The sequence below is a fragment of the Pantherophis guttatus genome, chromosome 2, assembly GCF_059756535.1.
Source record: "Pantherophis guttatus breed Tessera chromosome 2, ASM5975653v1, whole genome shotgun sequence".
Lineage (NCBI taxonomy): Eukaryota > Metazoa > Chordata > Lepidosauria > Squamata > Colubridae > Pantherophis > Pantherophis guttatus.
Window position 1 is genome coordinate 49,454,271 of NC_142064.1, and position 16,914 is coordinate 49,471,184.

The following is a 16,914-nucleotide window of genomic DNA, read 5'->3' on the forward strand; positions in this document are numbered from 1 at the left end:
CCAAATCATGGAGTGCAACCCATGAAAGTATTCATGTGCAGATAAACACATGCCAATTCACATTAGCAGCTTCATGATAGTCTATGAGGGGAGACAGTATATCACCCCTTTCTTTCTGTTGCTGCAATATATTGTTTTGGGAGTGTTGCTAAATCCTTTCTTCCTGTCTGGTGTCTGATGCCCTGTCTCCACAGGATGCTCCAGAATAGCCTGAAAAACAATATGGAGATTGTATCATTTGGAGATCATATCAGGAGAAGGAATGAAAGGAATGAAACATTTTGGAAAATTGACTTATTAACACAGTTTCTGTAATGCCAAAGAAGTTTCTATGATGGGAAATTAGGCGTAATCTATCTTTAAGAATTCATAAAACAAAATTCTGAGTTTCTAGCAATGTTACTCATTTTACTTGTGAAAGATAAAATAAATTGTGAGATTTTATATGTTATAAATAGAGATGTTATCTTCCATGCAGAAATTCATCAAGTATCTATTCTTGTTCGGTTTGAGCAAGTTCTAAACATTTTTAATTTAATTAGGGAGAGTTAAACAATTTTCCTTTTCTAATTGGTAAACCCTCATGGCTTCTACTTTAATGATTCTTGTTCTTCTCCAATCAAATTTGCCAATATTGTGATCAAGAGGCAATTCAAAATGTATGCCAGCCTATCATAGTTAATAGATAAACATCAGATTTTGACAGGATTATTTATTTTCTGAAAAAAAAATTAATAACGTTCATAGGCTATCGTCTTTATTTAGAATATTGCACCTGGTTTGTGAGTACCGGTAAGTCATGGCAGATCGTTTAAACTCAGTTCTCCTTTACTCTTGTTTGACTTGATTTTTGCCACATCAAATGCTAAGAAAAAGCCTTTCAGATAAAAAAAAATTGTATCCCTTTGAGACAACCTCTCTCTCAATTTCTGCCATATCCAGATTCTTGATGAAGATGAAGGAAGATGAGTGGAGCCATGAAGTTTCTAAGCATTTTATGAACAATCTAGTTGTGGTTAGCATTATTGCCTGAATTGCAGAGGGAGGATCAAGGGCCCAAACTCTTACTCTGTTTACTCGGCATCTCTCTTAAGAAGGGTATTTTGAAGGGCATGGTCTGGCTGAGCCTGGGGACATCAGGTTGGGCTCAAAGTTCTCATGAAGGCCCCTCTGTCTTCTCTCCAAAATGAGAACCTGAAAAGAATGCTAGCAACTGGAGGTGAGACATCAGCAGGTTGGCATTTTACTGATTATTACGATGTTTAATTTAAGTATTGCCTTACTTATAATAGAGCTTTTCCCTGAAAAACAGCTTCAGTTACACTGTCTTTTGGTCTGTGCTACAGTGTCACTGTGCTGACTGGTCTTCAGTTTGCTATCAGTAAAACGAATCAATTACTTCCCTCCTCAAGAACATCCAGCTTGATTTGCTGTGCTCCTGGAACAATAAATTACATCTAACTAGTGCTGAATAGTCTCAGCTACACTAGCTATTTAATTCCAGCTATTGAAACTACCAGGGCTTTAAAAAAAAAAAATCCTGATGTTTTCAATAAGAATGCTACTCAATTAAAGTTGCTCAGTTAATTAACTGTCTTGCTCCTAACTCATTAACAGACACACAGCACAAGGGCAAAGAAAACTGGGAGGCAAAGTCACTCTGGTTTTTGAAATTCTACAGGTACATATCTGACACCATGTTCATTTTCATAAATGGACAAAGCTTTATTTAAGTACTTCTCCACCTGTTCACTGAAGTACATATGTCAAGGGAAAAATGCAGCAGCAAAAGAGCAGATCTGCCAGTGAATAAACAATAAAACATATCCAATTTTATTAGAAGCCCATGAATTATGAGATATCTTGGCACTCAAAGGTCTTTTTTCAGCAGGCAATAAAGCAAACCAGGATTTGCCTGGCCCTTTTCTTCATAGCTGGCATTCCATGACCAACCAATTATAGATTGTGGTCAGATTAGCTGTTAGTCAGAGTAAGGTAGCTATGAATTGAAATATATATGGAATAAATTACATTTCTCCCAATGTGCTCTATTGAGTAATGATGGAAATGATTTAACAAGGCAAATTTAGACATTTTCTTTTATTAGAATCTTTACTGCATTTGTCTTCACTGACTGTGACCTTTCCCAGCCAGCTGTTGGCAACATGAATGCTGAACAAGATGGCCACTTAATCTTGTGCCACCATATAAGCAATTCTCATACACATGCTTCACAACTGCCAATATTTTTTAATTGTACACTGCACAGAATTGCTCTAGGTGAGACTCAGTCTCTAAATTTAATAAATAAAATAAAGTGAATAAACGTCAGTTTGAGAAATATCTTTAAGAGGGTAGATGAAACTGTGTGGTGCTTTTCATTTTTCAAGTTTTATTCCTCCAGCCAGCGATGCAATTCTATTGTAGCATAAAGAGCCCCGAAAAGAGTGACAGAGATGATGAGGTGCTCGGAGGCTAAATTCTGATTAAAGGAACATGGTATGATTTGCTTAGAGAAAAGAAGGTTAAAGGAAAACATAATAGCAGTCTTCCAATACATAAGAAGTCCCATGGCAAAGGACATGGATTTATTCCTCTGAACATACAAGAGTAAGACAAAAAGCAATGAGTGGAAGATCCAAACCTTCCTAAGGTTTGTCAGAGCTAATAAGGAATAGAATAGCCTGCTTTTTGAAGTCATGGATGCCCCATCAGTGAACGTTGGACAGTTAATTTCCTAGTACACTATGATTAATTGTGCTGACCATCAAGATCTGTTCCAATCCTATTCTACATTGCTATTTTGCCTTGATTTGATAGAAAGTATCTTAATATCAGATGAACTTGAATAATGACCTTTATCTTCACATTTATAGAGATTATCTCTTCATAGATAACGTAGTGTAGCTGATTACTATTCTATCATTTGGGAGATAAAATACTCATGGCCTGGAATTCTTTTTAAACTCAGCAGGTTTTCCAGTTTCCGAACCATCAAAGTGGCTGCCTAGGGATTATTGATCAGTTTTGTCATTGTAAGATTGTATCAACACCATTTGATTTCTTTTAATAGAATAACTGATGCTCTACAATATATTCTTAAGCAAATGAAAGGAACAAAACTGTATTTGGCATAACTTTCAGAAATGGACAAATAATAAATTCTCTGTGGGGGCACCCGCCCTGTGGAACGAGCTACCTCCTGGAATACGACTGATCCCGGACCTCCGGACCTTCCGTAAGGCCCTGAAGACTTATTTATTCCACCAAGCCGGCCTAACCTAAATAGTTCTTAATTGGGATTTTAAATTTTATAGACTTGGGGGTTTTAAATTGGGAAGCCAATGATTTAATTCTTTTTAATTATCTTAACTTTTGTATTATATGTATTTTTAATTTTGGCTGTTCACCGCCCTGAGTTCCTTCTGGGAGAAGGGCGGCATACAAATTAAATAAATAAATAAATAAATAAATAAATAAATAAATAAATAAATAAATAAATAAATAAATAAATAAATATTTCAGAGATCCCAAGAGCTCTGTCTTACCAGACATCTCAGAATATGTGAACGCTATTCAGGGTTGCCACAGATTTATGGCTGAAAGAAAGAAAATTCCTTTCACATTCCCAAAAAAATATTTTCCTCATATTCACCCATTTGCATTTACTTATTTACATTGCATGTAACACTGCACTCAATTCTATTACATGTTACCAAACTGAAATTAAAGTAGCAGTTACTGCAAAAAAGACAGAATGACCTAAAATACATAGTTGGTAAATTTGCACACAAAAGGTACACTGCATATCCACCTACCCATGGTTTAAGCTAAACATGCACGCAAAGTTCAGCAGACAGTAAAGGTAACCAGGGTTTTCCTGAGCCCTTCCTCCAAAGCTAGTAGGCCAGCAATCTTTTCCCCTCTTTTATACTAGTCCTCTATCCCATATCCCAAACTGGAATAACTGCCTGGATAGGATTTATATATTCACTTATTCAATTTATATAGCTGGCCATCTCACATTTATAATTCTGGATGATTTACAATTAAGACATAAACAGTACTAAAGGAAATAAACATAAAACGGCCATACAAATATTTTTTTTTTGTTTTTATGACCCTGGAATCCCTTTTATTGGGATGGAGTCGGGGTGACTAAATAAAGCTGAGCGATTACTGGCTGGATGCCTTTCCTGACGCCTAGGCAAAGTTTGCAGCAGATACTTTCTCTTTATACAATGATATAGAAACATCTGTCATTGCCTAGGATTGAACTCTTAACCTTCCAAGTGGGAGGTGAGCATCGTCACCTCTAAGCCACTGCGCCAGTTATAAACAGCCATACAAACAATACCAATATCAAAAAAAGAACAGTATAGTCATTTTATGGGCTCCACACCACTCTCTGAATACCAGGCCAGATGGCAAAGCGAAGTCGTCTGTCCCTTCCAGAAGGCTATCAAGGTCAGGACAGCTTGACCTTAAGTGGAATGATCTTCTATAGGAAGGTTGCAGCAGCAGAAAAGATCTGCTTCCTGGATCTCATCAGATGACATTAACTAGTGGATCAGTGGTGGGATTCAAATTTTTTTTACTACCGGTTCTGTGGCTTGGCTTGTTGGGCGTGGCTTGTTGGGCATGGCAGGGGAAGGATATTGTAGAATCTCCATTCCCACCCCATTCCAGGGGAAGGTTACTGCAAAATCCTCATTTCCTCCCAATCAGCTGGGACTTGGGAAGCAGAGAATAGATGGGGCGGAGCCAGTCAGAGGTGGTATTTACCGGTTCTCCGAACTACTCAAAATTTCCACTACCGGTTCTCCAGAACTGATCAGAACCTGTTGAATACCACCTCTGTAGTGGATGGAATCTATATCAAGTGAGAGAGATGGTCCCTCAAATTACCTGGCCTTTTGCCATATAGGCCTTTATAGGTTATCACCAACATCTTAAATTGGTTGGTAATTATCTTTATTTTTTTCTTGTATAATTCAATGGAATCAGATAACATGAAAGCATCTGAAACATTAGGATGGGAATGGTTCTTGAATTTTTTGCCATCTTGCCAGCAATCTATAGACTGGAGAGAGAATTCACCATGTAATGCTAATTGAATAGATCTGAATGCCATCTTATTATGAATCATGATTTTAGAGACTGTTCAGCTTTTTTTACTGTAACTAGAGCGTTAACTTTTTATCTGCAACATGTTAAACTTAACTCTGCTATGGCTTAGTAAATGTCTTCACTACTACTCTACGTTAGCTACCTTCTAAGGTCCTCGAGAATGATAGGAGAATGATAGGTAATATAGCCTGTATTATGAATCCCTTTTCAATGAGATTCTTTAGTTGACCTCAGTGGCCAGAGGTCTGCATACATTTTATTTATCTACTCATTTTTATCGCAGCAATTCAATTTATTTTTTGAATGTTTTGCTCTTAGAGGCCATCTGAAATGTAATAGGAAATAAAACACATTTCTTTCTTTTTTAAAAAAGAAAGATTTCAAATAAATATTTTGATCTCTTTCAATCAGAAACCTATGATTTAAAATGTCTATCTCTGGCTAGTGCGGTGTGATAGAAAATAAATAGCCATTAAAGGAATAACAAAGATAAATATTTTAGATAAATGGAACTAGTGGAGGATAAATGGTGATCATTTAATTATAAATTTGCCTTCTCATAGCAGACAACGTCCCCACATTTAATCCACAAACCCCATCATGCACAGCTAGCATGGTCTGAAGAAAACCTCCAAAACACATTATTTTTTTTTGAAAATTTATGATTAAATATATATTTTAAAAAACAACTTTTCAAACACTGCCTTTAATCTTACCTAGCCTCTTCTTCCTCCCTTCCTCTAGTGTCTCTAATGGCAAAAAGAATTAGAATTGGAATGGAGGACATAGCTTTGTCTATTGCAACCCTTCCTCAGTTAAAAAAATATTAATAAGATACTAGTAGCAAAGCCAGAGGCTACTGATAAAATACATTAATTGGGAACAGTGGAGAAAAAAAGGCCCAGTCAACAGTGCCATGGGAGCAGTAAAAAAAAAGCCAAGCTGGTTGCAACCCATGACTAAAGCCCACTGTTCTATATGTGTCTGTCGACATCAATTCATCTACCAAAATGTAGGGGTATCAGTTGCAACCTTCCACTTGATTTGGGGTTTTTTTGATAGCACGAACCAGTGGTGGATCCTAATATGATACACGTATTAGCCTTTCAACGCCACAAGACTCTAAAGTATGTTTGCATCAAAAGATGAACATGGCTGCCCATTTAGAAATAGCATGAAAAGTGAACATGTATTCTGATAAATGTATATATAATATGGAAATTTATCAACCAGAATTACAAATTCAGATGGGGAAATCATGGTCTTTTGATAAGTTTTCTTTTAGCCAGCAGCTAAAGGTTGGTGAAAAGTGTGAAGCTGAGGCTGTTGGCTATACTTCTATTATTGACTCTTTAACTTTCTCTTTAAGTGAAATTTTTAAAAATGAAACCAATTGGAAGTTTATAACTCTGAAAATCTGCAACTCATTATTTGAAAAACAAAGGCTGCAATCTTCTTCATTTACATCGGAGTAAATCCACACTGAATGCCTGATAGATGCATATTGGATTGCACTGTATGGTCAACTTAAAATGAAATTTGTTTGAAATAGAATGGAGCAAGATTAATGGCAGCCATCTTGAGGCATTAAAGAAATAACCCTTAGATTGTTTAAATTTGAGAAGATCAAACATTTGGATGGATATGAGAGAGAGTGAGAGACAGAGATTGCACTATAGTCTTTCTGGAATCTTTACAATAAAAAGATTGTTTAAAATATGTAAACTCAAGTTTTGTGACAGTACACTATTATCTGCAGTACTTTGAAGCATTTTAGGAAGGCGTGGGGGATAAGTCAGGAGGAGGGAAGGGGAGAGGAGAAGAAAGGAAGCTAATACACACCTGTCAGTCGTACTAGGTGGACCAGGCTAGGAAATCAATTCCAAAGGAAGGGTAAAACTATCTTTATTGAGATTGGCTATAAAAATAGAATATTGCAAGTCTGATTGCTGGACTTCCTCCCCTTACTTATATATCTGTGAATAAGGGAGTTGGCTGTCTGAGTCTCTTCTAATATTATCTGCCTGTTGTGGATTTAAGATATGCTTCATCCCTTATTGCTAATAGAGCTTGCATACTCCCATCAAAGTTTTCTTCCTCTCTACACTTGATGAAGGTCGAAGGGCTGAACTGAGACTAGCCAAGAGGGCAACAGATTGGTAGATTAGGGTACTTGAAATGCTGTTTGCTATGAGTAAGGCAGGGGTGTAGGCCACTGTTAACTGTTAAGGATAGGATGCTATTGTTTCTGCTGCTGCTGAAGGCCAAGGAGACTCATGGAAATTGGAAGAAGCAAAGCTGGTGTCACTGGATGGGGGTAATCCCAGCAATAAGCCTGTTGACTCTTGTTACAATCATGCTGTTGTTGAGACTGCTATAACTGTGGCTGTAGGAAGAAACTATCCCTTTATAGTAAAAAGAAAAACAAAGCTACTGTCTGTTGTTGCTGTCCACTATTCATAAAGGCCAGTGGAAAGTATGGTTGTAATTAGACAGAGTATTATTTTTGGTCATGGCAGACTGATTGGCTTCCCTGGAGTGAGAAGGGAAGAGAGTCATCCTTAATGTGATACCTTAAAGGGAGTAGGATGTGGTGGTTAAAGCAATTATATTATTATATTATATATTATATTATTAAAGAGCTGTGGGGGCACAGGGGTTAGAATGCAGTACTGCAGGCTACTTCTGCTGACTGCCGGCTGCCGGCTGCCAGCAGTTGGGCAGTTCAAGTCTCACCAACTCAAGGTTGACTCAGTCCTCCATCCCTCCAAGGTCGGTAAAATGAGGACCCAGATTATTGGGGGCAATATGCTGATTCTGTAAACCACTTAGAGAAGGCTGTAAAAGCACTGTGAACTGGTACAGTATATAAGTCTAAGTGCTATTGCTATACAATGCTCCAGGAGATTGGGAACTTCTTGCTGCAGTCTGGGCTGCAGTCATTCCAAGTAGCTTTATTTATTTGCAGAAAAACCACAGCTATTAGAATTAGATGTCAGTGCTATTTTCCAATTAATCAAATGAACCACACAGCAAAAAAGCATTATAGAGGAAAATTAAACAAGACTTCTAATTAGAAGGCTATAGAAATAGTTACAGAATTATTATAATATAATATAATATAATATAATATAATATAATATAATATAATATAATATAATATAATATAATATAATATAATATAATATAATATAGCCAGATTATCCTGGTGAAAAAAAAAAGATCTGGGTCCCCTGAAGGTTTCCTGGATACACAAACAAACAAATAAACACAGTTACTTTTGGGGAGACTCTGATGATCCTAATTTCTCACTCTTGATTGGTCTATAGGTCAAAGTGCCATGTAATTTTTTTATTTTTCAAAATTCTACGGAAGTACTGTCCATACTTGGCATCTAACATTCTATTAGAAGTTATTTTCTTGTGGCTTAAATCTTCATTCTGGAATGAGAGAGAATGGGCCTTGATCAAGTTTTAATATAATCCAGTTTCAGGACAACTATATCCCCAACAAAAGAATAACACCAACTCCGTAATTTTTTCTCTCATCATTTTAATTGTCTTTTCCCTTAACCCTAACCCTAAACCTTTTCCAATTTGTCTGAAGTAGGATGTAGGCCAGGCCAGGAAACAAAATACGAAGTGTGATCTGACAAATACAAAATAACATTGAATTATTCTTTCCAAAATGTTGAAATGTATGCTTGTTGCTTCAGCCTAGCAATGCATTTACCTTTTTTTTGTAGCCACACCACCCTGATCTTATATGTAAACTGCAATCAGCTATTACTCCATTATTTTTTCGACAAATGCTATAACCAAACCAGGAATATTACACCCTATACAGTACTGTGCAAAAGTGTTAGGCAGTTGTGTAAAAATACTGTAAATTAAGAATGCTTTCAGAAATAGAAGTGTTAATAGTTTATTTTTTTTATCAGTTTTACAAAATGAAAAGTAAATGAACAGAAGAGAAATCCAAATCCAGTCAATATTTGGCCTTCAAAACAGCATCAATTCTTACACTTGCAGAAAGTCAGGTTTTGTAGGAGGAGAGACAGATGTACAATTAACCAATTATACCAAGCAGGTGCTAATAATCATCAATTTCATATGAGAGTTGAAACACAATCATTAACTGAAACAGAAACAGCTGTTTAGGAGGCTTAAAACTGGGCGAGGAACAGTCAAACTCTGCTACTAAGGTGAAATACAGGTCATATATCATGGCAAAACTGAGCAGAGGAACAAGACAAAAGTAATTTTGGTTTCTCCCAGGCAAAGATTTCAAAGCATAAGGGTTTCAAGATGTGCTGTTCAAGCTCTTTTGAAGAAGCACAAAATAACAGGCAATGTTGAGGACCGTAGACCAGGGCTGTCAAACTCACGGCCCATGGGCCGGATGCGTCACTCACTGGTCACTCCCATGCCCAGTTTAGTGAAGGGGAAAAAAAGGCATGATACATCATGTGATGACGCAAGTTTGACACCCCTGCCATAGACACAGTGGTTGGCCAAAGAAATGTAATGCAGCAGATGAAAGACATCTCATGAAGATGTCCGGTAGTGCTATCAGCACAAAACTGGCCACAATCAGGTACACCCATCTACTATCTGGAGAAGGACTGACCAGAAGTAGACTTCATGGAATAATTGCAGCCAAAAAGCCACACTTCCAATGTGGAAACAAAGCTAAGTGACTTAACTATGCATGAAAACATAGGAACGGAGGTGCAGAAAAATGGTAGCAGGTGCTCTGGATTGATGAGTCAAAATTTAAAATATTTGGCTGTTAACAAGAGGCAGTTTGTTTGCTGAATGGCTGGACAGCAATAGAATAATAAGGCAATGGCAAAGCATGGTGGAGGTTCCTTGCAAGTTTGGGGCAGCATTTCTGCAAATGGAGTTGGAGATTTGGTCAAGATTAATGGTGTCCTCAATGCTGAGAAACATAGGCAGATACTTATCATTGTGCCATACCACTGGGGAGGTGTGTGATTGCCCTAGTAGTGGGTTTCAATTTTCTTCGCTACTGGTTCGTTATTAGGCGCACACAGCGCTTCTACACATGCGCAGAAGCGTCTGCACATGTGCAGAGCATTTTTGATGATGTCTGGGCAGGTGGGTGGAGCCTCCTGCCCCCGCCGCTACCGGTTCACCCAAATTGGGGCGAACCGGTAGCAACCCACTACTAGATTGCCCCCAAACACACAGCCAATGACATTAAGAACTATCTTCAGTGTAAAGAAGGACAAGAAGTCCTGGGAGTGATGGTTTGGTCCCCACAGATCCCTGATTTCAACATCATCAAGTCTGTTTGGAATTACATGAAGGGACAAAAGGATTTGAGTCAGCCTACATCCACAGATGATCTGTGGTTAGTTCTCCAAGATGTTTGGAACAACCTTGCCAAGTTCCTTCAAAAATTGTGTGCAAGTATACTTAGAAGAATAGATACAGTTTAGAAGGCACAGGGTGGTCACACTAAATATTGATTTGATTTGGATTTCTCTTCTGTTCGTTTACTTTCCATTTTGTTAATTGATAAAAATAAACTACTAACACTTTTATTTTTGAAAGCATTCTTAATTTTTGCACAGTATATATATATATATATATATGTAGCATTTTTTATTTCTTAAGTGAGTTTGCACTTATCTCTGCTAAATTTCATTCTGCTACTTCTAGCCTATTTTGTATGTCAATATCATTTTGAATTTTATACGTCAGTATCATTTTAAATTTTGTAGCTATCTTGCAAAGTTATTGCAAAGTTATTACCATGGTGATCCTAGCTAATGTTGTAATGGGACCTGTCACTCATGTAGATGCTTAACTAGAAGCCTTCAAGCTGGAGCTTAGATGTGTTCACAGATCTTGAATTAAGGACTGACAGGATGCAGTGAAATTATCTTGGAACAGGATTGAAGTCTTGCTCAATTTTTCTTATTGACCTAGTTTCTGCAGCATCAGAGTTATAATAAGAATGAATCTACTTTCAACAGAGATTGTAAATGTGTATTTTATAGGATCTAATGGAATCTGTAGCCAGGAATCCTACCTGTATGGTTTCATTATATACATTCTGGGATACTTTTACAGGGCTAGAATGGAACTGAAGAAGCCACATTTTATGTGGAGGGCTTGTTACCTTCTGAAGTGATAGACATTGTCTTGTAGAGCTGATGGCTTGGATCCTAATGTGAAGTGAAAAGGAGGAGCTTCATCTCCTTTTCTAGCTGTTCCCATGCACTAGTCTGCTGCTGTTGCTAAAGATTCCTGTGCACATGGACCAGTGGTGGGTTGCCCCTGGCTCAGACTGGTTCGCAAGAACCAGTAGTAAAACCGGCAGGAGGCCCCGCCCACCGCCCGGATGTCATCATCAGCCATCTGTGCATGCGCACGTGCGATCCTGTTGCGAACCGGTAGTAAAGGTAAGTAGAACCCACCCGACATGGACGTGTATATTTATATATTTATAAGCCAAAGAGATGGATCTTTGAAATGCAGTGCAATGTAAACCACAGCTAATTTGTACTCTGTTAATTTTGCACTTTGGGAATAGAAATATTAAGGGAAACTATTTCAGATTCACTTTCTACATTAACAAGCAATAGGAAGAATTAAGTCAGAGAAATATTAATATTCAAACAAACAATTTATTTATTTATTTTTTACACACAACCAGAAAGCATGGAGAAAGGAGTTCAATTTTACAGAGAAAGTTAATTTAGTTTACATGCTCACATCATAGCACAAGGTTGTGCAACTTTTTAAAGCTAGGGAAGTAATTCCAAGAGGCTTATATCCTTCTAAGAGCTTAAAGGGATTGTAGCTAAAGATTGATGTAACTAGAATGGAGGCGTGTACTAGGATTGAAAGGGTGAAACTGGTATCATCTTGCAGGAGCACATGGTATCTGTTGTGCTCAGTTGTTCTTTATCTTAATTTGAGGAAAGCTATCATTTAAAACATGGGTCCCCAAACTTGGCCGCTTTAAGACTTGTGGACTTCAACTCCCAGAATTCTCCAGCCAGCTATGCTGGGAATTGAAACCCACAAGTCTTAAAGCGGCCAAGTTTGAAGACCTCTGATTTAAAAGGTCTCTATTGGGCCTTTAGCCTACACAAAATCTGAGGCACCTGTTCAAACAATAAAACCCATGTGGCATCCTGGTTAAATTGGTCTAATCAAGTCCAACCTTAGCTATGAAGGCCCAATAGGTGACCTTGGGCCCACCATCTCCCTTAGCCTAACATGTTTTGCAAGTTTGCAGAATGCTTATACATGTCATTTTTAGCTTGTAACGGAAAGGTGGGCTATACATCTGGTAACAATAGAAATACACCCACAATATAATCAACTCTACCCACTGTAGGTGTCCTACTTAATATTTCTAATCCTAAGGACAGAAAAGGCTAAAAGAAAATTCTCAAATTCAAATTTGGATGAAATGACACTCTAGTGAAATATTAAAGCTGTGAACGAGAGTTTTACAGGCCAAGAAAAAATTGATTTCTAATGAAAGGGGGTCAAAGTTTTAGAGACAACAGAGGAAAGGCAGTTTACCTACGGCTGAAGCAGCATGCCAAAGGATTTCTGTAGAGGAAAATGCTGCTTGCAGTATTTGGGACTTACTTCAATATTTATAAAAGGCAACATGTTAAGTTTATATAGACATCATCCAAAAGGCTATTATCCAGAAAGTAAGTTTTCTAGGAAATAAAACTGATGGTAGCATTAGGACAAAACAAGAAAAAGCTAATCTAATACTAGAGCCACACAAGCCCAAATAATTTAGATTTAGAAATAGTGAATAGTTCCTATTGGTCCAAATCAGCTCTTGGATTGGTGGACTCATTATTTGCCTGCTAAAAGCTATTTCCCTGAGCACTCAACATCTAGTAGATGCATTATTTTTCAACAGAACTTTCAGCACCCCAATTCAAATGGTTGAAATCTTGATAGTACAGAACCTTTCTTCTATCAATGGAGAGAATTACAAACTTTTCTTCTCTATGTACAGTAGCTTCTGGTTGTAAATGGTTAGGATTGGTTGAGAGTTGCAGCCATTTTATTGAGATGAAATCTCCGGATGGACAAGAGGAACCCAAAATTTATGGCTACTAACCCTGCTTTTTTGCTTTCTAACACTATTGACTTTATTTACTTCGGTTACATTGCATATACCATGTTTTCGCGAAAAAAAGACCCTGTCTTATATTTTTTTGAACCCTGAAATAAGCGCTTGGCCTTATTGCCGTGCACTCAAAAGCCCGATTGGGCTTATTATCAGGGGATGTCTTATTTGGGGGAAAACAGGGTGTGTGTATACAGTGTAGCCAGATTTTACCTACGTAAACTAAGTTGTTCTACAGCCCTGGTTCTGTGAAATCTCATTCACAAGTTTCTGGGCCTTTTTTCTGCTGACAAACTACAACTCTGTGTTGCTCTCTGGGAGACTCAGATAGCTATTTCTGCCTTTTAAGGCGTCATCGGTGAGCCACACCCACTTCTCAGATATCCTCCCTGTAAAGGTAGGATATCTTAAAAGGCAGAAATATATATATATATCTCCCTGTTTGTATGACCAGACAAGAATATAAAATTTGTTCCCATATTCTCATGGCAATCATTACCTAAGATTCTGTTTCTGTTTCTATAGATACAGTACTGGTTGAATGGATGTTCAGATGCAAAAATGCAGGGTGGAAAATTAACATAAATGACACAGTAACTTGTGTACTCTGTTTACTGAGTTTTCCATAAGATTAATAGCTCGTCACAGGTGCTAGGATCAGTCTTTGTATTTATTTCCTATGAAGTTTAAAGAAAGCTGTTTTTTGCTTCTTTCGAGTTCAACTTACAGACTTTACGTCCTCAAATTGAAAGAAACATTACAACATGGAATCTGCTGTATGCTTACTCGTCAGTTTACAGGTAATTACAACTTAATTAACCATTGTCATAATATTGTTTAAAGGTACTTCTTTAAACATTGGAATCTGTAAGATGTTAAAGCAATAAAGCACGTAAGCCTGCTTAGTAATAGCAATAGCACTTAGACTTGTGAGGGTATCCTAATGAAGATAGAAAGAGCAGAATGTAGTTCTCTGCAGCTTTATTTCTTCAATACGGAAGATATGTGAGCTGTATGATCATATATTTTAATCATATCCCTAGTTTATATACTTGTACAAAAAGTCACACAGTTGCAATACAGTTTAATTGCAGAATGCCTGTTTATTTGGGAAGTCTATGAAATTTAATTTTCACGAAGCATCTTTTATATTGCTGAGAATAGAAAATGCCCAATGTTTGTCATCATAGATTTATGTCACCAAGAAGCCAGGGGAACTTAGCCTTCTGTGGCTAAAAACGGAATTCATCTTAATGTCCACTATGCTAAAGTTTGTTTTTCTGCACCAAATAGTCTATGAATTTTTACCTGGTCTTTTTAGAAAAGATGAAAGAAAACATCTTGTAACTAGGCAACTGAGAACATAATTTCCTTTTCCTTTAGTCCTGAAAAAATTGTAAGGTTGTCTCTTCAGCAATGCAAGAATGGGAGTGCAATAATGCTCTGGAAGTCTTAATAATAATTAGTCTATTCCATTTTGAAACAGAGCCCAACTGTTTTTCTCTTCTACCCTAGAAATTGTTAGCTGATAGCCTTGTGGGTAAAACACTGGATTATTCCCTCACTGATTTCCACCCCCATAATCCTTCACTGTGCTTGTTTTATTGCAAAATGTATTTTTCCTGGAAAAAAATGGAAAATAGATTCTAAATACAGTGAAGAAGAAAAAAATGTAGTCATTAAATAGACTCTTTTTCTATAAAGGCTCAATCCAGCTAATATTAAATTAATTGAAAAAGACCTGCGTAGGACCTTTGAAAGCATATCTTATGGCACTGTACAATAAAATAACCTATACCCTATCTCCATTTAATGTATGCTATATCTCTATTTAATTATTAAGAAACTAATTTCTAACACTCAAAAACTTTTGTTTTGATTAATCTCTCTGTAATATATAGTAGTGAATACAGTTAATAGGTTATTTCAGTATTTTACTGAAATGAACTGCAGTTTCACTCAAAACAATATTATAAGGAGGCAGAGACTAAATACATTAAGAAAATGCAATGCGAGGCTATTTTGGTGTTCTAATAACAGCTCACCTGATTTCCATTGTGTATCAGTATTATATGGATATTACAGCTTTGCAATACTTGTACTTATGAAAATGTGCCTATCCTGATTTCAACTCCTGTCGCTCCAATGAAAGGCTGTTGCTGATTCTTCTAATATCAAGTCATTTAGCTCTATAATCCTTCTATAATTCTATTGCTTTTTCCTCAATTCTTATAACGGGAATGTGAAAGTGCAGATTTTGAACTGTGTAAAATAATCCAAATTAAACCTATTTTGTACTAGTCACAAAAGCTCTCATGCACACAGAGGTCATGATGAAATCACAGGGTAATTCTTTGATTATATGCTGTTTATTTTCAGTGAAACCAAAGTATGCTACTGATGTTATCACAGAACATCTTCACATTTGATGCAAATATGAAAGAGTTATATACAAAGTAATTAAGTGGCACTATTTTAAAAGAAATAACCCCAGCCTCTAAAATTATATTATGTAAAACATATCATATGCATAACTTGTGTAAGCTCCAACTGCACTGCAGCTGCATTACTTTGAATATAAGTGCCACATTAATGATCATTTTTCAAGACAAACTGAATAATTACCATTAGACATTAGTTAAGAGCAATAGGTTTATCGCAGAAAACTAGTGCAACCTTTTTGTTTTTCAGTCTGTTATTCTTACTTTAATTCTAAACCATTTCGTAAGCTGTATATTCTTGCAAAATGTGTGTGTTGGAATTTCTACATGTTTTTGTGTATGTGTGTACAGTATGCCACATACACAGGCGCACATACAAAACCAATTTCATGTTATCATTAAATAAAAGAACTTTACAGTACAATGTGATGGGCTAAATTCTTGTTCAGGTATTCCTTTATTGTGTTCCCGAGGCACTCTGGACTGAAGGAGTAGAATCCTGATCGGGCAAGAAGGTGAATATGGGAGCGGATGACTCTGAGAGCCCAGGAGGAAGCACATGGCGGCACACAGGACATGTTCCAGACTAGGCAAGAGAAAACACCACCGTGTAAGTACAATTCAGGTCAGGAATTCAAGAGTAGCCAAATGTACAGCCTCAAATATATTTAGGGAAGGACTGCAAATTAAAGAAAGAAAGAAAGAAAAAAAAAAGCTAAAAAGACCAAGATTCATCTTTATGTTGCCTCCTTTAAAAGGCTCATGTCAGCTTCATAGTGGTTTCTATGGTATAAATAAATATTATTTTTGATAAAGGTATTAATTTTAATTACACACAAGAGAATATGTTCATGAGAGATGGTTGTTCAATCACGAAGCCATGACCGACTCTTCGTGACCCCATGGAATATGCCAGACTCCCCTGTCCTCCATTGTCTTCTGGAGTTTGCACAAATTCATGCTCATTGCATCAATGACACTAACCGTCTCATCTTCTGCCATCCCCTTCTCCTTTTGCTTTCAATGTTACATGATATCGTTAGGTATTTTAATAAGGTGTTTAGTATTAGACATTACATAAGATTCATGTTTTTAAAATAGATCATATATTATCCTAGGAAGCAGGCAAATATATTTAAATTAAATTGAGATATTTTCTGATCAAATGGCAATCTCAATGTGACACCTAATTCATTTCCCCCTA

General features: G+C 36.8%; 1 protein-coding gene across 22 annotated transcripts in view; it reads right to left on the reverse strand.

Annotated features, from left to right (window-relative positions):
* Window positions 1–11,768: 11,768 nt before the first annotated feature.
* Window positions 11,769–16,914, reverse strand: part of PJA2 (praja ring finger ubiquitin ligase 2) — a 50,939-nt gene continuing 45,793 nt past the window's right edge. For all 22 annotated transcript variants that reach the window (XM_087885954.1, XM_087885961.1, XM_087885955.1 and 19 more), the window contains one exon: window positions 11,769–16,296. In XM_087885954.1, the coding sequence (XP_087742080.1) occupies window positions 16,168–16,296 (129 nt within the window). In that variant the 3' untranslated portion in view covers window positions 11,769–16,167. The remainder of the gene's footprint in view (window positions 16,297–16,914) is intronic.